Raw genomic sequence first — 21,461 nt, forward strand, 5'->3', positions numbered from 1 at the left:
AATTGACAGGAGGCCACTTGAGGGGAGACAGAAGAAACACGGCAGGATCAGAACGCGGCTCCCCTGCCGGCTCTGGCCTCACTTCACATGTAGCTCTGACTACCCGGGCTCCCACTGGGGAGCATTGTGCAAGGGTGGGCATGGGGTGCAGCCATGAAACTTGGGCACGTGAGGGACAGTTGTCCCCTGTTGTAGTGCCTCTGACACCCAGTCTTCACAGTACCTTCGCTCATGGCTCCCTCATGGCCCAGCCTGCTGCTCACAGGAGGGGTGGAAATGGGGGACCTGGGGCATTAGAGTCTAGGGGAGAGGGCTGCAGAGCTGGGTAAGTATGTGACAACTCATGGGCCTTTTGGACCTGAGGCAGGGACATTGTAAGGCTATGACTAAGCCTCTTCTTTCCCACCTCCCTGGACAGGTCCCTTCTGTGCTGCCGAGTGCTTTCCTTCTGGTACCTGGGTGTCGGGGGGTTGCCTGGGAGCATTGGGTTCCCTGCCAGCTCCCGCCTTGTTCCCTTCCCACTCAGTGGCTCCTTTGTGAGAGAAAAGGCCCAGGAGACGTGTTTATCTCCTCCGACGAACCCGGCCATGTGAGCCGGCAGACAGAACAGGAGCCCACCAGACTGTGCATGGTGTTTATTAGTGATGACAGTGAGGTGGGGGTCTTGTGGAACATGCTCTGTAGGTCACACACTAGAGCCATAAGGCAAGGGTAGTCGGGTAGACAGGGCCTCTGGGGGCTGTCCACTGTGTCCCTCTCTCCCCACCTAACCCTAACTTAACAAGCAGCAGCTATGAATCAGCAAATAAAGTTGGGCCCATATTCCCCAGGAGGCATGAGGGCCAAGAACAGAAAGGACAGGATGCAAGAGCAAAAGAATGAGGGGGACACGGAGGCCCCCAAAGCTGTTCCATACGTCCTCCGCTACACACGCCCTCCCTTCCCAAAGCCTCAACCCAGCTTGGCTCCTGCCCGCCACCCGTTGGGCTTGACCATGCTCCGGTCTCTGGTGCTGGCAGATGTCAAGAAGCTTTCCTGGCAGGTGAGCTGGGGAGCCACTGGCCCCAGCCTCGCCTGCCTGCTGCTCTGGCCTCGTGTGTGGGTGCCCCACTCCAGCTGATGGACAGGAGTATCACCTTGTTGGGCTCTGATTGTCTCGTTTCTAATGTGTGGTAGTGAGGTGAGTGGAGTACCTCGAACCACAAAGCACAACCCCTGAGTCCCTTGACCATTAGGACTCGTGGCCGCTCAGGGACCTTGTTTCTGCCGCATGCCATGCTGTCCACACCCCCACCCTCTTGTCCCTTGGAGGGGGCATCCCTTCCCTGAGTCTGGTGGGAAGGCCCCTGTGAAGGGGATCCTGGCCTGAGGGCACTGCCCAGTGGGGCAGCTTCTTGTGCAGGAGAGGAAGGTGCCAGGGGTGCAGCACACACAGCTAGTACCTGGAATGGGAGCCTAGGGGGGGTCACTGTTCCCAGGAGGTAAGGGGGCTCCCTGCTTCTCCCAGAACCTTGGGACCACAGGCAGCCCTGGAGCTGGGGCTGGGCAGGGGGTTGTGGGGGCTGAACCTAGTGCCAGCCTACTGCCAGTCTACCTCCAACCTGCCTGGAGTGGGCCCCCCAGCCAGCTATCCCTGCGCCCACCAGGGGAGGGCAGTGGGAGGCAGTCAGTAGCTATCCTTGGGCCAGGGCCGGTTGCGCTGCCAGTTCCGGTCATTGTGGTTGTGCTCCGAGTCCTGGGCGAGGAGCCGGTCTTGGGGGTCATGCCCGTTAGCACTAGGCAGCCCCGAGGTGTGCTGGCGGTGCGGCTGGTACAGGTCCTGGTAGGCGTCGGCATAGTCCTCCTCCAGGTGGCGGGAGCTGCGCTGTGAAGAACCTGTCCAGGCTTGGCGGGAGCTCTCACTGGCCTCATCTGAAGGCATCAAGCTGTCCCTCTCCAGGGGTGAGTGCTCTTCGCCGCGCTCCCCCAGCAGCTGCTGGTTCTGGGGGCAACACAACAGCTCTAAGTATATGGGGTTAACCTCACCTAGGCTCCCCCGACCTCTAGCAGGGTGGGGGTGGGGAGTCTCCCCCCATCAACCCTCAGTTCCCGGATATAGGAAATGGTCCAAGGAAGGAGAAGCAGCTTCCACTTGAGACACGGAAAACCAGCTTTGGACTCCTGCAGAATTCAGGCTCTGCCTTCAAGACAGACTAAGAGAAGGAGTATGTTTCTTCCGAGCTCAGAACAGTGACCTCAGATTACCCATCTCCTTGATTTCTTCCCTCTCATCAGGAAGTTCCTTTGCCCATCTGCCCCAGCTCTGTACAGCAGAGCTGAGTTCTCTGATCCTTCAGCCCTCGAGCTGGAGGCCAAGGACGGTTCTCTGGGCCAGGAGGGGGCAGTGCTTTGGCTGGCTTAGCCTGAACACCTGTGCCCACTGGAAATGGGTACCTGAAGTCCGGGGATGGCACTAGGAGGGCCCAGAAGCCCAGGGCCAGGAGCTGGGTGGTGGGTGGCCCTCCAGTAGACCTCTAGGTACTCCGCCAGGTGCTCACAGGCGTCCTCCAGCTGGTTCTCATCCAGAATCACATCAAATGACTCCTGGGAAGGAGAGGGAAAGCAGTGAGCTTGGCTTCCTCTCAGTAGCAGCCCTCCACCCATCTCCAGTACTTCTCCAGCAGTCGCCGGCACAGGCACTCACCGGTGGGCACTGGACCAGCTTATCGTAAGCCATCATCTGTACGGTCAGGTGCTTCATCTGTGACTTGCCCCGGGAGCGGATGAGGCGCTGGAGGACCTAAGGTTGGAATGGGCAGAGCTGGGCCCAGTCCTGGGGCCTGTCTCCCCACTTGGGATACGGTATTGGAAGCAGGTGAGGGCCATCAAGAGGGGGCAGCGAGGGAAGGGAATGCAGGAGCCCTGGGGCAGGGACCAGGTAGAGCTGCGTCGCCACATGGCACCTGGGCAGCCCCGTGGGCCTCCACTGCAGCCACCACTGACGTACCTTTGGGGAGGACACTTTGACAAAGACGATGATGGGGGCCAGTGAGGTCTTGGCCAGCTGCGCCGGGTGGTTGATGGTGTCGGCATCCAGCACTACCAGCTGCAGGGATTTGGCCAGCTCAAATATGCGCTCGATTTCGCTCTGGACTTCCGCTGTGGAGGGGGCAAGCAAGCTGAACCGCTCACCTTGGGCCCACACCTACGTTTTCCTCCAGCGGGGCCGCGGGCTCTCCGGGATGGTAGATGGGAAGGAATGGGAGAGACAGGGTATTCCTCAAGGCCCCGGGCAGGCAGAGAAACAGGGAACCGGGCTGACTGGGGTGGTTCTCGCCAGTCCTGGGGCAGGCGGAGAGGCTGGGCAAGACTGCGAGGTGCCAGGGAAGAGAAAGGTAGGAGGAAGGGTCTCAGGAATGCTTGAGCGGGCCGAGAAGCAAGAGACTGGGGCTTCTCACCAATGCTGGAGCGGGCGGAGGAGCGCTCGATGATGGTCCTCTTGCCCGGATTGTTGAGCACGGACCGCTTTGCCAGTGAGAGGTCCGCTGTGACTCGGGTGATAGAGATCCTGGGGTGGGGGGTGGAGAATTACAGCCCACCTCTAAATTTCAAGCCTCAGGCCTCTCCTTACCCAGGTCCCACTAACTTTCTCTTTAGAGGAGATCTTGCTACAGGCACCTGGAAGGAGATGCCACCTGAGGCCAGAGAAGCTCACCTGCCATCAAACCTATGTTTGAGGAAGTCGAAGAGAGCCTTCTGCATCATGTCTGTGACCTGGGTGGGAGGGGTGAGGGGAAAGGCATGTGACTGACTGGGAGCCAGCATCCCTAGGCATGGCCCTAGAGCCTGCCCCCCTCCACACACAGAACTGATGAAGAGAGAACACCCACTCCCACCATCCCTCAGGCCTTCCCGTGGCAGGCTGGGTAGAGGCAACTCTTTGGCGACAGGGACCTTCTCTCACCTCATAACCTTTCAGAGAGGGTCCCACCAACACCACAGGCCGCATGGAGGGTACTACATCATACGGGGGAACGTGTTCTGCCTGCAGAATTGACCTGAGGTCAAGCAGGGCCGTGGCCCTCTCGCCTGTCCTATGCCTCCCTGGTGCAGGGCAGATTTGGAAGTTCTGGGTTCCCTCCCTTCTCTGCTCTCCTGACCTTCCAACAGCGACTGCCCAAAAACCTGTCCCCACAGCCGTAAGTCATGAGCTCCCCACCACCCCAGCCCAGATCCCTTCCTTGACTCACCTGCTTTTGCTTCTGCTTGGCTTTTTGGAAAAGGAAATAAAAGATTAAAGTTGGTGAAGGGGGAATGGCCCTGGGGGTATGGTATTCCCTTCCCCAGGGGGAGACACTCGGTTTCTCTGAGCTCTTTTGGTCCCTCCACCAACCCTTTCCCACACAGCTCACCTGGGAACTGCTCCCTTTCCCCTCTGTGTCTTAGTCACCCATCTACCCAAGATGAGTGGGTCAGGGGGAGGCTACCTAGAGATGGAGGAGGGGAGCGTCGGTTGCCAATGTCACTCAGGCTGGAGGGGTTCCCAGATCTCCTGAGAGCAGAGAGGCCAATTAGTATGCATGTTCTACGTGTTACTTAATAGTTGTATACATTTCCTTACATCTTAGTGAGGAAGGGATGTGCGTCATGCATATCTGCACGTGTGTCAGCTTCAGGATACGAGGAGTTTATGTTCATAGAGTCACAAACCCTGCTCTCACCTGGCCTTCTGCTCCTGCTTGAGCCGGATGCTCTCCAGGCGCTGGGGGCTGGGGATGAAGGCGATGTCCCCACCCTCTTTCACTAGCCTCCCGATCCACCAGTCATTGCTGTACTTCTGGGGGAAGGGGTGGTGAGAGGAGGCACCCAGGCCTCAGTCCTGACTCTTCAGTGTGAAGGAGCCAGGGAGGCGTTCAGAGAGCTGGTCTGAGGAAGGCAGCATGAAGGGAGGGGGGCAGGAGAAGGTACCAGAGGGAAGGGCAACCAGGTTTGAGCCACCCAAGATTTCAGTGGGAGGCATCCTTGACGTCACAGAGGACCTAAGAGGCAATTCATCTAACTGCTCGCTTTACACAGTTGGAGATGGAGGCCCAAGCCAGGTCTCAGACGGATGGAGGCCCCGGGGATTGGGTTTTAGATATGAAGGGCATACAGGTGTGTGTTCTGGGTAAGAACTGAAGAGTCTGGGGAGTTGTTTATGGATTGAGACTGAAGTAAGAGGCATGGGAGCTAGGGCAAGAGCGGGGGTATTAGGTGGCTTCTCTCTGGGATTGGAGTTGGTCACCTCTTTAATGTGCAGAAAATCTTTGGCCTCAAAGTTGACTCCAGAGCCCTGGACTGGGCACTCCTCGTCCAGCACGCCACAGTAGCTGACATTGGTCCTCACAGCAAACGCCACAGGTTTGTGCTAGGGAATTGGGCCATCACTGCAAGTGAGGGGGGCTTCACAGCACCCCTTCTAACATCAGTGCCCCACCAGTACAGGGAGGAGGCCCCAAGAGAACGCCCATGACACTCACACATGCGCACTCATGAGTATCCTGTTCACTGACCCCTGGGGACTGAGGGCTGAGCCCAAGTTTCCACCCAGCCTGGCCTGGCCGCCCACCCGAGTTGATACCTTGGCCCTTTCAAGCTGCTGCTGAGCCTGGCTCTCCACTTCCCGCCGGGCACTCTCCCGGTCCTCCTCCAGGGAGACGTCGGAGTCCAGAGATGGGCGGCTGGTATAGGAGTCGGCTGAACCCTGGCATGGGGGAGAGGCTGTGACCCCTGGGCTCAGGTGTGACGGGCACTATAGGCACGCTCTAAGCCCTACAGCAGGGCCTCCACTAAGCCTAGCCGGTCCATGTCCACACGGGCGGCTGGGCTGCAGTGGTCCCTTCCATCTCCCCAAGAAGGGCCCAGTGCCTCTGGGCTGCAGGAAAGCCAGCCCTATCCATATGTGCTAAGATCTGGGCCCCTCCCCCCAAAGCCTATTAATACTGCAGCCTTGAATAGAGCTTTCACTTTCCTCTTTCCTCCCTTTCCTCCCTTTCCTCCCTTTCCTCCCTTTCCTCCTCTCTACCCTGGCCTCTGGGGCAGAGTGAAGGGAGATATGCTGAAGATGATATATCGGAGATGATTCTGAATCTAAAAGACTCAGCCTTCTTGCTCACATCAGCCTGCAAAGCAGCCTGGACCTTATCCCTTTAAAATGCGTGGCATGGGTACAGTCAGCCGGGAACAGTCGAGAGACTCTGGTTGGCATGGCACTGGTCCTGAGTGTCAGGATAGAGCCATCCACCCCCTCAGAGCTCATCTCCCCCAGTGCCCACTCTTCCAGGGTGAAGAGGAGGACACAGAGCTGCCAACTCCTGGAAGTCACTTCCTCTCTACTCTCCCTGCCCCCACTTTCTTTCCTCTCACACCTGCTGGGGCAACTGGCCAGGTGTGGGCAGAAAACAAGACACAGACTGAGAAGACAACACAAAGCTGTCTCCCTGGGCCCCAGTGAGGCTCGGCCACGCCTACCATCTGGCCTACATCTCCCCAGCCCTTCCCCAAGGGGATATCAGCCCTAGAGGAAGGACCTGTAAGTGCTAAGCAACCCAGCCGAGGACCCTGGGGATGTCAGGACAGGGTCTCTGGTAACCTGAGCCAGGAGAGTCTCTGAGTCCTGCCCATTGGAAGGGTCTTTGGGCAAGGGGTACATCTGGAGGGTTGCAGAGCTCAATATGAGGGAGGCCCCAAGGGAGATGCACAAATGAGCAAGGGAAGCTGGACCTCAGGACAGGAGGATAGAAGTCAGGGTGGCTGGGATTCCCCCCCAGTCTAGAGCCAAGGGAATCTTTTGGTTTCTATCTCTTGTTTTCTACCTCTTTCTACCTGTTGTTTTCTACGTCTTTATGATCAGAAGCCTGACGTGGTACTTCCATCAGTTCTGAGGTGCAGGTGGCAGAGAGAAGATAGGGCCCTAGATAAGGGGTCCATGTGGGAATGTGTGTGGGGTGGGTGGGGAGGGGTTTTAGAACATTCCTTCAAGACCACCGTGCATGACCACTTCCAGAAGGCCGCGGAAGCCAAACTCTCAGCGGGGGAGACAAACACACATATAGCCATGCCCTCCGCCCAGCCCCACAAGAAGTGGTCAGCTTGCTATCGGCCCAGGGCCCTGAGCCTCAGCTAAAGACAACGTTTGTGGTAGATGGAAGGCATGAAGATAGCACAATGGAGAAAAAGCTTTCATTTTACGGAGGACTAGAGTCGGCCTGCTCTTCCCCATCTCTCGAGAACAAAATAAGGCTGGATAAAGAGCAGCTGAGCCCTGGGGAAGAAGCTTTGCCCTGTCACTGGAGTGGGGGGACCTCTTTGCGGGAGTCTCTTCCCTAAGAGACAGCTGACTAAGGTGAACAGGGGCCAGTGGGAAGAGAGGCAAGGGACAAGGCAGGATGACCGCTCACTTGGATGAATATACATCAGATGCAGGCTTACGCCAGAAGAGGAGTCTGACCTTTACCCTCTGCCCCACAGTCTCTTGGCCTAATTTCATCATCTTAATGTCCCTGCCTGGGCCATCTGGGTCACCTGGCCTCTCACCTCAGGATGGGAAGGACTGGATCTCCCCCTTAATGTTTAATGAGTTGTGCTCAGCCTGGAACCCGTCACCATGATTCCCGAGTCCTCAGAGCTCCCTCATCTCTCCTGCACGGGTACCACCAGGGAGGCCAGGACTGCCCTGCCAAGTGTGCTCGGGGGTCTTGCTGCCCTCACCCCCTGTTAGGCCCAAACAGCCAGAGGCTCAGTACTTCTGGAGCTGCCAGGAGTTGGCACAGTGCCCTGGTGTTGCCCCCCTTGCCTGGTGAGTGTGTGGGCAGGCTGCCGCTCCACTCTTGCCTGGCACGGGGGAAGGAGAGGAGGGAGATGAGCCGGTGGATTTATTTAGAGCCTGATCTCCCTCCTACTGCTTCAAAGGGGGCCTCAGGGAGAGCAAGGAGCAAGGCAAGAGAAAGGGAAGTGGGGGGAGGGTGATCCGGGAACCAGCAAGGGGTGCTGAGCCAGTGAGGGGGCAAGAGGCCTGCCCCAACACCAGCCACATGTCAGTCTTTACCTCGCAATAGCCCTTGCCATCTCACCAGGGCTGGGAAGGAACCTTCTAGGGCCCTCCAGCCCCTCGGAGAGGTTCAACTGCAAGCTCACCTTGGCACCCTGGGCCATGCCAGCTGTCCCTTCAACTGTCAGAAAGAGGTGTCCACCAGAGCCTTGCAAGTCATCTGCTCTAGCTGCAATGTAATTAGCCCCTGAGGCCCAGTGGGGAAATTGGGCCCAGCAGGAGCCCAGTCCCAGAAAAGGACTGATAGCTGTCTACTCTACCCTAGAACTCCTGTATCCTGGACTTGGCAGCAAGAGATGGAAGAAAATGCAAACGCTGCTCTTTTGACCCTCCACCCCTCTCAGGGACCTCTTCCAAGCCATCCAGGGGTCCTCTCCAAAGGAGGCCTTCATGCAGGAGCTTTGAGGGAAGGGACCACGAAGCTGTTCCCCATCCTTGCCCCATCTTTCCAGGCACTCTCCCTGCTCCCTGAGCTCCGGGAATCACTGCCTAATGAGCTGATTTGTCTCAGTGGGTCAGGAGATAAAAGCAAAGAGGAGAATTAAATATTTATCAGTTGCCTAGTTCTCTGAGCAAAGAGCTTCCTCTCCATCCCCAGTCCCTCAGCCCCTCTGGCCTCACCCCCAGGCCCTCCATGCTGAGCAGGAGCTCAGGAAGCCCACTGCTCTGAGGAGGCCTCAGCAGGAGGTGTGGAATAGACAGGGCTCAGTCAGCTGGCCCACCCATGTGCTGGTGCCTAGTTTCCAGCCTGGGAGAGAAGCTGAGCTCCACGCAGGTTGAGGAAACGGCAATGCTCAGGGATGGGAGCAGAAGGGAATAAGGGAGGTCCTCAAGTTTATGACCCTTCTGAGTCTGGGACCTGACTCTTGGATGTTCTCCTAGGCTCTCTAAATTTGTCCTTCCCTTGAAGCATAGGAGGTCTGAATGGTCCTCCCCCAAGAGAGCCCCAGCTTCTCCTATAGTTTCTGTGTTCTGACCCCCTCAATCCTCCTTTGGGAACTTGAGACACTGCGTGTGCCCTCTCTACAGCCTCTGTGCCCTCAGCCTCCAGCCCTTCCTCCTTCTACCCTGAAGTCCTGGGCTCTGGACACCTGCTTGAGCCTTTCCCCCACACTACCCCCACCTCGCACACACCCTGTATACCCCTTGGTCTAGAATTGAGGTCCCGAGAAGCCCTGGGCACGAAAACCCCTGTCCCCACTTTCCAGGAGCGCCCCCCAGCCCCTGCACGCCCTGCCCCTCCACTGAGGCGTTTGTCAAAGTCCTGAACTGGGGAAGGGTCCAAGGGAGAAGACGAGTCACCCCAACGTCCCCACCCCCACCCTCACCGTAGGCACTCACCGCCTCCGAGTCCTCAAACCCGGGCACGTAGGAGTCGTCATACATGGGGGAGTCCGGGTGGGGGGGGAAGCGCGCGGCGCCGGGGGCGGGGGCAGCCCGGAGGCAGGGGCGAGGACAGCGGGCCGCGCCCGAGAGATGCCGCCGAGCCCCGCAGCCCTGCGGGCGGCGGCGGAGAGCGAGAGAGCGCGAAGGAAAGAGCGAGCCGCGAAGACCAGCTGCTCGGAGCTCAAATCAACGCTCCCCCCACCCCACCCCCCCAAACCCTGCCGGTCCCACCCCGAGCGCGGCTGAGGAATCTGGCGCCGGCTCCTACAACAATAGTGCCCGCCCACCTGACCCCCTCCCCCGCAGCTGGCGAGGGCGGCGGCGGGGGGCGCCGGCCACCCGGGGAGCCCGAGACCGGGCCGGGAGAGGGTGGCCGGCCGCAGCCGGGGAGAAGGTGGGTCCCCAAGCACCTATGGGGCACAGGGGCGGCGGGGAGGAAGGGGAGGAGAGACTGCGGGCGGGGCGGATCCGGGCTCAGAGGAGGCGGGGCGAGGAGAGATGCGGAGACAGAGACGCTCAGCAACCCAGGAAATACTCCGCCGGGAAACAAAGGGCTGGAGCGGGGGAGGGGAGGGGGCGCGGAGATGGTACTCGAGCCGAGAAAGCCGAGGGCGCTGATTGCGGGGAGGCAGGAGGCAGAGAAAGGAGAGGTCGAGGCAGAGGGAGAAAGGCGGGGGGAGACAGGAAATTGGGGAGACTGGGGGAGATAGGAGAGGCGGGGCGGGGGCGGGGAGACCCGCGGTCAATGGGGGAGGGACCCAGGTGAGAGGGCGGCGGATCTGGGCCCAGGCGGTCCAGAGACTCGGAAAGCAAACCCCCGCAGTGGTCCCGGGGAGGAGTGGGTTTGGCGACCCCTGGCCAATGCCGTGAAAGTAGCCCCTACCCCAACAGGTGCTTGTCCCCCTCAGGGCTGGGATCCTGCAGCAAAGGGCCTTGTCGCCCAACCGGTGCAAAGGGGTTGGTTTTGGGTCCGGCCGCCCCACACCTGTTGCGCGATCGGATTCCATCCTAGTATGGCCAGGATGGGGGTTCCCTTCCTCACTTCCTTGCCAAGGACTGAGCCAGGCGGTGCCAAGGCATCCGTGGGAACTGGGGGAGGGAGGGGCTATTTTATGTGAGCCTAAGGGGAGGAGGAAATAAACCGGAGGATGGAGGTAGGGGGACTGTCAGGGCTGGGACAGAAGGTGGGATCCTGGCCACATGGGGTCAGGACGCGGCGGGGGGGGGGGCAAGACGATGGAATCACTAGTGTAAGGCCTCTTTAGCGAAGGGATGGAGCTGGGGTCGCCGGTATCTGGGTTGGAGCCTCAGTGCCACTCTGTACCAGTCAGTCTCCTTCCCAGGAGCACCAAGCTGTGAGGTGAGAGACAGAGCCCCCGCCCTCATCTTGAGTAAACTTCCCCAAAGATCCACCCATTTGAGCTTCTTCCTTTCTTCTACCTCCTGAGCAATACTGTTCCTTCAAATTTGGATTACCTAACTGCCACCCTTCTGGACACGACCACTCCCCTCTGGGGATGTGAGATAGAAAAGGGGTTACACTGGGAGCCCTTTGATCTCAGTCCTTCTCCAGTCCCAGTTTCTCACACCCAGGAGGGTGAATTGGGATCTGCTCCTCGCTTTACCTTCCTGAGCTATAGGGGAGTCAGAAGATGGAAACTGACAGGGTCTGATGAGGTCTAGGGGGGAAGCACTGTGCTCAGGGGAGAGGAAGAACACCCAACCCAATTGGCTGTCCCATTTATGTCCCTTGTTCATGTTCCATTGCTAAGAAAGAAGGAGAGAAGGGGCCTCATCTTAAGACTATCTTTAGTCTGCCTTTAGTCTGTCTACCCCTGTGAGTGGTGCAGCCCAGTTCTGCTTAGCTTCTTCCTCCCGCTGGATTTGACAGACAACTTTGTTGGAGCCCTACGGCCTGGCAAGAACTGATGTGGGGTGCGGGGGAGAACCCGGCTGTCTCAGTTCCCTCTGCAGAGTCCAGCACCCTTTGGGGGTGGTTATACATTGGGTTCTTTGGCAGTGCCGGTTCCCAGACACAGTTCTTTTCACTTTCGTGCCCTCTTCCAGTTCTTCAGAATTCCTCAGATCCTCCTTTTTTATTCTCTGCCTCTTCAATTCCTTCTGTTTTTCCAGAAGGGCAGAAAGGAGGCATGAAAGAATAGGGCCTTCCAGGCGCTCTCTCTACTGGAAGATGATTCCAATGAAGACAGCTGCTGAGACATCTGCTTCCCTTCCTGTCCCCTGAATCTACTCTCTCCTGGTCTCTCCTTTCGGGACTCTTTCCGCCACCAGGGAGTCCCGGGGGTTATGGTAACACAGCAGATCTGCCATCACTTTCACTCCTTCCTCACACATCTTGTCTTCATCCCCATCTGGGACAGTGGTGTCTAAGTTGGTTTCTGAGGAGCGAGTTGCCATGCCAACTGCCCCGGGGGTATACGATTTCAAGTTTTTCATACCTGGGCCCATCCCTTGGGTCTTGCAGGAGCTTCAGAACTGCTCTCTTTCCTTATCTCTGAGTGACTACTCAATGCCCCCTTCCATTTCTCACCTTACCCACACCTGCATGCTCCTGTTCTCATGCCATGCCAGTTTCCTATCCTGAAACAAGACATGCGCCTGTCAGCATCCATGGGGCCCTAACCCCTTTTCTTTTCCGTGGCTGAGCATAAGAGGCGAGGGAGATGGCACAAAAAGGATTCGAGGAGAGGATTCCTACTCTCTTCGTTCTAGGAGAGAGCTGTTAGCTTGGCAGCTAACAGCTTGGCAGTAGCCAAGGCATGGACGCAGGACATTGGGGGGGTGGGGGACAGGCAAGCAGGGAAGCCTGGATAACCAGCCAGGTTTGGGAGCTGGACTTCTTGAGAGCCTCCAGAAGACATTCTAGCTTCTTCTATAAGTGCACCAGGAAGCTGGACAGATCCTAATCCTTCTGCATTGAGTGGGAAACTGAGTCAGGAGCTAGTACCTCTGGGAAGTCCTTCTCCCCAGCAGTCTTTAAGATCTAGACCAAGCCAAACCCCGAGCATTCTAGCTGCTAGGCTGCCCTCAGGGAGCCTGGAGAGGGGCACCAGGGGAGCTCGGTGGATCCCTCTTATCTCCATCCTCTCATCTAGCCCCTTTTCTGGCTCCCCAGGCAGTCTTCCTCTCCCGTCCCAATCCCAGCTCTGGTTGCTCCCTCCTTCCTTGCACGCCTCTTCCACCCTTAGCCTCACCTCCTCGACCTTCCTCCCTCCCCATCACTGCAGTCTCCCCCAAATGAAGGCCCTCTTCCTAGCTTGGAGTGGGGTTCTCCTCCCACCCACTGGGGAGGGGCCCCCGCGTTTACCTCATTCAGCAGGAAGGTAGCACTGGAGTCAGAAAAAGACATAGACCGGGCTAGCGGCCTTTCCCCCTCCCCCGGGCCAGGGGCTCCGAGGCTGGAGCAGGACCCGGCCGCCGCTCTGCACACTGGCTCCCGCCTGCACGCCTGGCCTCGCCCCACGCCCGCCTGGCTCGCCGCCGGCTCGCGTCCCTGTCTCTGGGTTCCCTCCCCCTTCCCCCCACCCTTCCCTCCCTCTCCCTCCCCTCCTCGCCGCCTCTGTCACTCTCCCTCTCCCGTGGCCTTTCAGTGCTGCTCTCTCCATATCCATCTCTTCTTCCTCTACGCGGCCCGCGTTCTCCGTTTATCTTCGTGCCTCTCACTGTCCTTCTACCCCCCCCCCCCATCTCTCCTCCCTTCTCCGCCTCCTCCTTCCTCCTCAAGCCCCCCCGTCCAAAGGTAGGGGCTCAGGAGCTCCCGCTGCCGCAGGCAGAAGGGCGGGAGTCGCTCCGGGTTCGCCCGGATTCCGGAGGTCTGGGCGGAAGGTTCTGGTCCCTCCCAACCCCGGCTCCGTGCGCTCGAGGAAGCCAAGCGCCCGCGCTCTACTCCCACCTCAGCAGGGGAAAGGAGCGCAGGGAGGAATGTCCGAGTGCGGCTCGCTGGCCCCCGCAGCAAGGCGCCCCCTCCGCGTTCAGGGGAAGCCACGTGCTGCCACCCGTCCCCGACCCTGTGTCTCCAGCGCGCCCGGGAGTCTCTCGATCTCCCTTCTCTGCCGGGTTGTGGCGCCCCGGGACTCAGGCCCCGAAGGCGCGGGGCAAGGCGAGGCGAGGCCGCTCCTCCCGGGCTGGCTGCAGCGCCCCCTAGGCTCACTCGCCGGGTGGCCGCACACGCCCTCCAGGTGGCGGCATCCGCCGGGGGGTCCAGTCTGTTGCGCGGCTGGGGGCCCGCGCTGCCAGCAGGAGGCGCTGCTCTAGCGGGAGCGGAGGGGGCGCAGCCCGCAGCCAGACCCCCCACCGAAGTCTAGGACAAACCCCTCTCCTTCTCTTTCCAGGAACTGCGGTCCCAACTGATCGGACCCCCAGGGTGGAACTCCAGGCTGCAGCCTATCTCCACCCCCGTAGGATTCCTTGGAGACACTTGGCTTCTCTGGGGCCTTAAACAGCTCCTACCTCCATATTGGTCTCCAGGGGCGCCCCCGCTGAGCCCAGCAGCTTCCCTGCCAGGCCTGGGATGCTGGGAGTCCAGAGTCGCGGGACCGCTGCTCCGGTCAGTACCCCCTCCGCCCCCTTGGGCGGGCACGTCAAACAGGACAAGCCCAAGTTCTGGCGGGGGAAGGGGGGAGCGGGGGTGTAGCCCCACCCGGCTCTCTTCCTGCACCCTTCTAAGCGGATCAGCTTCTCATTGGTCCCTCCACACCCCCAGCACCCCCAGGCTGGACTCTTGTGTATACCAAAGACGGTGACTAAAGGGGAGGGGGCGGCCTGATGCTGACAGGAGTTCCTAACTTCCCCTCGCACCACCTAAAACTCTGCCCCTTAAGATCAAGGGCACTCCACCAGCCGTCCTCAGCCCTTCTTTTGCATTCCTTTCCCTGGGAGGGGCGGGGTGGGGGGAATCCTGGAACCCCTCCCCAATCCTTCCTTCCCCTGGGGATCTTGGAAGACTTCTCTCCCTCTCTGCTCAGCTGACCCTCCACTTGCCCCCATTCCAGAAAGAGCTAAATCGGGGAGAAGCAATTCTCCTCTCTCCACCCCTAGCTCCTCCTCAGGCTGGACTTAACCTGGAAAGTGCTTTTCGAGGGCACCTCCTCCCCTCCCTCCGTGGTCTAGTCCAGGGGGTCCAAGGATCTCCTACCCACCACCCACCCTCAAGTTACTCAGCTTTAACTATTCAGAGGAGACAAAGAGGTCGTGTGTGTTATTAAAATGTGCATGGAGGGTTTTTTTTGTTTTTTTTTTTTGATAGGTTTTGTTTTTTTGGCTTTAATAGATGGAGCAGAGCTTTGCTTTTCACTTGGCAATAAGACCTGGAGGGAGAGAGAGCCCCCCCCCCCCCACACACACACCCCTGCTGACCACAGCTAATGGACTAGCTCCTCTGAGCCTCCGGGCAGCTTAAGTTTCCATATGGGAAAGGGGGGTGGTGGGAGTGCCAGCCAAGGCAAGCATTGTCCCTGGCTTTCCCGGTCCCCCCCCACCTCCACTCTCCCAGAACCTACTGCCTAGAACACCATCTCTCTCTCCACCCCTTATTTTAAAATAGAAATATCAATGACTTCTCTCTGAGCCTATAAGAGGGACTCTGAGGTGACTCGGGATAACTCTGTACTCTTCACTCTTTCTTACTTTCACTCCAGCTGCTGGACCACACCCCTCTCCCTTCTGACACAGAGAGAAGGTAGGAACCTCAGAACTAGAGCTGGGAGCCCAGCCTGCAGGCCCCCGAAACTGTCCCACTCGCTCTGTTGAGATGACTTGCAGGGTTGTCCCTCTCGGGCCCAGTGCAGGCCCCACACCCTCTTGCTCCCCGCTCTGCCTGCTTTGGGTCCCCCATCTCTGGCTCTGACCTCGCAGTATCTGGCACCTTGCTAAAGGGAGACCCCAGACTGGACACACTCCTGGTAGCCACGCCTTAGCTGGGCCCTTCAGGTCCTCAGCTCCCAGGTACAGGCCCCCAGGACTTCACACACAGCCTTTAACCCATCTCTCTGGGGTTAGCTCACCATATTCTGTGACCTCCCAGACTCCCAGGGCCTTGGGACGGCATATATGGCTGGGCCTCTGCTCACATTTCTGGTTAGTTTTTGTGCAGATACATTCTCTTTATATCTATTCTATTGAGACCAAAAAGGGTCTTCCCAACTCTTCTGAGAAAGCTCCATGGGGGTAGCTGCCACAGGGAATCCCCAATTGCCAATTCTGTCTACCACTCTGGGGAAGTTCCTCCAACAGCCCACCTCGATCCCTTCTGCTGCAACCTCTTTTCTTCTCTCCCCGGCCACCACCTCTAGGCCCATGGTGATATTTGATGCATCTAGGCACTTCTCTTCTCCATCCCCTGACGCAGCATTTGCTATAAATATGTCTGAAGGGTTTCTTGCTGACAGTGCCCAGCAAGACTGAACCTTCCTTCCCACACCAGGCCTCTCTGGAGAGACTGGTCTCTTAGTTATGGCTTGGAGACCCAACTCTTGCCAGCTCTGGCACAGGCAGTGTGACTGCTCTGTGGATTTGGGGTTTCCTTCTTGTACCCAGGAAGGAGGGGAGGTGAGAGGGCTGAGGAGCGTCGCTCTCGTTCTCTTGCTACCCAGAGTCTGGCTTAGCCTGGCACCTGGCACGCGCTTGGTACATGCTGGTTTATTTTTAGATCTCAGTTACCCTCCAAATCCACTGCGTGTGATTGGTGATTCCCCTTCCCCAGGATGAGCAGGAGTGGGGAAGGAGGCTAGGACAGGAGAAGAACGGCAGGGCTGTGGCAGGTGGAGGAAGGGGGATTAGCAGCAGGATCCCTAGGGTAGCCTGGGGAAGGGAGCCTGGCCTACACCTCCCTTGCTTTCTCTTCTCTTGCCAAAACCCTCAATACTTTATAGGACTCTGAATCACAGTGCACCCCAAGGGGCCAGTTCAAATCCTTCCTTCACTTCCACATGTTTATGAGCTTTGTAAACATCAGAGGTTAGCCATGGAAGCTGGGGTTGAGAAGAGATGGGTGGGGGTGGGAATCCCTGGGAGGCGGTCTGAAATGTTTGACTCAGATTACTGGCCTAAATGGTCAGAGCTCTTTGCCGGGAGAGTTCCCCAAGCAGGGGCAGCTGAAACATCCCAGGGCTTTCAAAAGTCTGGGGCAAAAGGGACATGGGCATCCCTTAGGAGGAGGGTCTGCCAGCAAGGGGATGAAGATGGCCTTGAGAAGGCTCAGAAGGTACCCTTCTGCTTATTCTCACTAGCCCTCTGCCCCTTGCGACTGCCACCCCTCTCAATTTACAGATCCCAGTGGGGTACCCATTGCAAGCTCAGAATGAGGACATGGAATGAATTATTGAAGAGAGAATAATGTTAACCGCTCATAGCTGCTGCCCCTTGGGTCCCCCATCTCTTCTCTCTGCTGCTCACTGCTTCTTCACCAGCTCCAAGGGGCATGAGAGATGGGGGTATGAAGGAGAGGCGGGAACTGGGTAGAGAAGAGGAGGTACAGCCTCGAGCTCTGGGGGAGAAGCCTCCTGGGGAGGAGGGAAGACGGCTGGCAAACAGTTGTGGCCCTTCCTCAGGAATCCGGAGGGCCGAGGGAGTTGACAGCTGCCCTGAAGCCAGATTGGGCAGTGAGATTGGAAGGCAGTTGACCCCAGCGACTGCCGACGCACATCTGGCTAACACAGAGCCAGAAGGAGTCTGGATCCTTCTTTGACCTGGAGTCAGCTCCAGGAAGGGTATTAGGTCATTCGGGGATGCTCTCTGCAGAGCCCTCCCTCCCTCCCTGGGAAATGACATCCTGCTGAGAATGGAGAGTGCAGAGCTGCTGGGAGCAGTGCTGTGCCAGTGCTGGGAACACAGGGACTGTGCAGCTAGGCTCAGGAGTCCCGGGTAAGCTGGCTGGCTGGCTGTGGTGCAAAGAAGACCAGGGCTTGGAGACTGAAAACCAGAGGGCACGTTCTAATTCTGTCACTTAGTAGTTGTGAGCAAGCCGCTTAGTATCTCAGAAACGGAGTTGTGGCGGTGTTGTTTTTTACCTTTACAAAGGGGAAAGGACAATGCTTGCTTAAGGAGAGGTTCTGTGAGAATTCGACAGGAACGATTGTATTTCATAAAATGGAAATCGCTACGGAAATGTTAGTTGTTATTCTTGGGTGAGCCTGTCATGTGCAAGGACAGCAGGCGGTGGACAGAACCCGCACTGTGACCAGCTCTTAAGTCTTTCCACGTCTGGGGCCAAATGACTTTCGAAAGGCCACAGTCCGTCCATGGTTGATGGAGCGTCAGACCCAGATCTTTCAGATTCTACCTCCTGGGTTCTTTCCATTACCCTGTGTGGGCTGGATCCTCAGCTCCACGCTGACCTTCCATGTGCTCAGCCCTGGAGATTTCTCCTCAAAAGTCCCCACACCCGGATGCCATAGTGATTAGTACTTCATTCCTCTGTAATTTGTGTGGCCACACCCCTCTCTCCTTTAGGAATAATTCAGCAAGTACGTCTCTTGGCTGCCCCCGCCCTCCTCCTCCTCTGCAGCACCCCCCCTCAGCCCTCCCCACCTCCTCTGCCTCCCACTCCCCCCAAAACCCGCCCCTGCCAGACAGCATGAATAATATTATGGAGTATTTGGAATGCCCTTTAAAAAATAGCCTTTTATTATTACAGAAGGAGTACTTATGTATTGTAGAAAATTAAAAGTACAGATAAAGAACATGACAAAATAAATCCAAACAGCATTCCCAGCACCCAGAAAATAACACTATTAATACTTTTTGTGTGATCCTTTCAGATTTTTTCCTTAACTTTTTTTTTTTAAGGGTAAGCATCTTTTTTTTTTTTTTAATTTTAATTTTTATTTTTTTTTAAGGTTTTTTTTTTTTTTTAAAGATTTTATTTATTATTTATTTGACAGGGATCACAAGTAGGCAGAGAGGCAGGCAGAGAGAGAGAGGGGGGGAAGCAGGCTCCCTGCTGAGCAGAGAACCCAATGCAGGACTTGATCCCAGGATCCTGGGATCATGACCTGAGCTGCAGGCAGAGGCTTAACCCACTGAGCCACCCAGGCACCCCTTTCCTTAACTTAAAAAAAATTGACAGCTAACAATTGTATAAAAAGCAAAAGTATTAAATGTATAACTCAATGATCTTTTTTTTTTTTTGGCCTGTGTATCTCTATATCTGTGTCAAGGTTTATGACATTCCCCAGCCCAGGGGCTTTCCTCCCGCCCTGTCAGCTCCCAGTGGCAAAGGCTGTTCAGTCTCTTATCAGGATTTGCCTGTTCCTGAATTTCAAAGAAAAAGGATCATACAGTGTGTACTTTTTTGTATCTGGAGGCTTTCCCATGACATTATATTCTTGAGATTGTTGCATTTCTCAGCAGTTCACTCTCTTTTAATGCTGTGTAGTAGTCCATTGTTAGATTATATCATTACTTATTTATCCATTCTCCTCTTGGACATTTAGGATGACTCCAATTTTGTCTGCAATGAATAAAATTGCTATGGATGTTCTTGAACATGTGTTTTTTGGTTGATATAGGAATTCATTGCATTGGACATATATACTTAGAGATGGAATTGCTGGATTGTAGGGTAAGCTGTATCTTGCAGATGTTTACTGAGCCACCACCCCCGCCACTAGATAATTAAAATCTTTTTTTTGTTTTAAGATTTTATTTATTTATTTGACAGACAGAGATTACAAGTAGGCAGAGAGGCAGGCAGAGAGAGAGGAGGAAGCAGGCTCCCTGCTGAGCAGAGAGCCCAATCTCGATCCCAGGATTTTGAGATCATGACCTGAGCCGAAGGCAGAGGCTTTAAACCACCGAGCCACCCAGGTGCCCCGATAATTAAAATCTTAAAAAAAAAAAAAATCCTCCACCAGTGTAGTACATTTATTAAAATTGACAGAGTCTGATTTTGATGCATTACTAGCATCCTAAGTATACATCTCCGCTAGGGTTCACTCTTGGTATTGGATGTTCTATGGGTTTTGACAAATGTGTAATGATATCTATCATTATAATATCATACAGACTAGTTTCACTGTCCTAAAATCTCTCTGTGTTCAGCCTCCCCCAACCTTTGGTGACCACTGAGCTGTTTTATAGTTTCCCTAGTTCTCCTTCTTCCAGAATGTCATAGTTAATTCATATAAGACGTAACTAGATTCTGCAACACACTTTTTGTGATATATAGTTGTCTTATTCATTTGTCTTACTATCTGCTTCCCAGAAGGAGAATGCAAATGGCCTGAGGGAAGGACACTTGTCTGTCCTCTCAACTTACCCTGGTTCCTGGTCCCTATAACCATGCCTGCTACCTAGTAGGCGCTAATGAATATTTGTTGAAAGGAAGAATATGTCTTAAGATTTGTCCATGCCACATTCTAATTGATTGGAATGCAGGTCTCCTTGACTTCACAGCCCCAACTGATGAGTTCATTCTACCACACTGGGATGGAGAAAGGTGGTTGTGTGGTGAGATAGAGAAGGGAAAGGGCAGGAGGAGTGAAGGGAAGAGAGATGGAGGGTAGGGAAAAATAAATTTTCGACAAAACACGTTGGCTAAGGGGGCAGCTCAGAAAAGCTCTCTTTTCCCCCAAGGGGAGCATAATCCCTTTGTCCTGGTTCTTCTCAGCATAGTTGAGAGGCTTACATTTGCTTGAAGCAAACAAACTTTACCTAATATTAAGGAAGAACAAAAAGAAAATAAACAATGACAATGCATGAACTGTAGAACAGTCCAGGATAGACTCGAGTATAAACTTTCCATTCCCACTGCAGCTAGCTTCATCCCTGGGCTCCCAGATCTGGACTCTCTGCATATCTTGCTACCCAATTCCAAAGGGCTTTCTACAATTTTTCAGTCCCCTTGAATGCCTACCTTCCTGGTTTCCCTGCCTCCCAGCTCCCAGTCTGTTTGCCTTGGTGGGTGGGTGGGCACACTAAGATGCCCTAAGCATGAAAAAGATTATGACAATCCTTGTGCAGTGAAAAACAATTCAACAAACAATTCAACTGTAAAAAAATTTAAATCTAACAAAATTCTGGAAATTTCCATGACAAATCTCATGTTTAGAGGAAAATGACAAGTATCAAATTCTTTCTTTTTTTTTTTTTTAAGATTTTATTTATTTATTTGAGAGAGAGAGAGAGAGAGAGAACACAAGCATGGAGAGGGGCAGAGGGAGAGGGACAAGCAGAATCCTTGATGAGCATGGAACTTGACGTGGAGGCTCCATCCCAAGACCCTGAGATCATGACCTGAGCTAAAATCAAGAACCGGCTGCTTAACCAACTGAGCCAAGCCCATGCCCCTCAAATTATTTCTCAGTTAATATTTTTCAGTGCACCTGCTGGGCAGGTACCTAGCGTTCAATGTGTGTATTGAGTAAATGTTCACTGTTGCACTCCCCCTAACACCCACCTGAAATTTAGAGGAACTACGGTACATTGTCATTTTCCTCAGAAGTATTTTCCTGCTGGCATTAAAACTCTGAGCTGGCATCTGGCGTTTCCCCCAAATTTTATTTTTTTAAAAAGATTTTATTTATTTATTTGACAGAAAGCGAGACATCGAGAGAAGGAACACAAGCAGGGGGTGTGGGAGAGGGAGAAGCAGGCTTCCTGCTGAGCAGGGAGCCCGATGCCAGGGCCGGATCCCAGGACCCTGGGATCATGACCTGAGCTGAAGGCAGATGCTTAATGACTGAGCCACCCAGGCGCCTCCCCCTGCCCCACCACATTGTTATCTTGAAAATTTTTTAACCTTTCTGTAGGTTTAAAGTTGCAAGAGTAATCCAGTTTCGCCTAGACTCACAGGTTGTTAGCACTTCCCCATATTTGTTAGGTGTTTTTCCTGAACTGTTTGAGAGCTGATCGCAGACATCAACTTCTTTCCTAAATACTACGTCATGGGCTTACCAAGAACAGACATTTCTACATAACCACAAAATGTTATCATGCTCAGGAAATTGAACATTGTTACAATGTTATCTGATATATAGTCCTTTTCAAA

At 55.4% G+C, this 21,461-nt stretch overlaps 1 protein-coding gene across 3 annotated transcripts; it reads right to left on the reverse strand.

The window, feature by feature from the left end:
* Positions 1 to 620: 620 nt before the first annotated feature.
* Positions 621 to 14,035, reverse strand: CACNB3 (calcium voltage-gated channel auxiliary subunit beta 3). 3 transcript variants are annotated; one of them, XM_059185499.1, is made up of 13 exons: positions 13,925 to 14,035; positions 5,600 to 5,722; positions 5,264 to 5,386; positions 4,701 to 4,816; positions 4,467 to 4,531; positions 4,230 to 4,249; positions 3,944 to 4,024; positions 3,695 to 3,753; positions 3,438 to 3,547; positions 2,987 to 3,138; positions 2,684 to 2,779; positions 2,434 to 2,583; positions 621 to 1,981 (listed from the first exon to the last, which is right to left on the reverse strand). In XM_059185499.1, the coding sequence occupies exons 1-13, from the start codon at positions 13,928 to 13,930 to the stop codon at positions 1,667 to 1,669; spliced, it is 1,416 nt and encodes a 471-aa protein (XP_059041482.1). In that variant the 5' UTR covers positions 13,931 to 14,035; the 3' UTR covers positions 621 to 1,666. The 3 variants fall into 3 exon arrangements, with proteins under 3 accessions (XP_059041482.1, XP_059041481.1, XP_059041480.1); XM_059185498.1 differs by lacking the exon at positions 13,925 to 14,035 and adding an exon at positions 12,783 to 12,938; XM_059185497.1 differs by lacking the exon at positions 13,925 to 14,035 and adding an exon at positions 9,410 to 10,300.
* Between the last annotated feature and the right edge of the window lie 7,426 nt (positions 14,036 to 21,461).

The sequence above is a fragment of the Mustela lutreola genome, chromosome 8, assembly GCF_030435805.1.
Source record: "Mustela lutreola isolate mMusLut2 chromosome 8, mMusLut2.pri, whole genome shotgun sequence".
Classification (NCBI taxonomy): Eukaryota; Metazoa; Chordata; class Mammalia; order Carnivora; family Mustelidae; genus Mustela; species Mustela lutreola.

What these genes read in the sequence shown, in the direction of transcription:
- CACNB3 (XM_059185497.1), bottom strand. Translation starts at nt 9,454, where the DNA reads ATGTATGACGACTCCTACGTGCCCGGGTTTGAGGACTCGGAGGCG. An exon ending in CCTCTCTGAAAGGTTATGAG is followed by an intron (nt 3,754 to 3,943) that starts GTGAGAGAAGGT and finishes CCTCCCACCCAG; the next exon opens with GTCACAGACATGATGCAGAA. An exon ending in AGCTGGTCCAGTGCCCACCG is followed by an intron (nt 2,584 to 2,683) that starts GTGAGTGCCTGT and finishes TCTCCTTCCCAG; the next exon opens with GAGTCATTTGATGTGATTCT.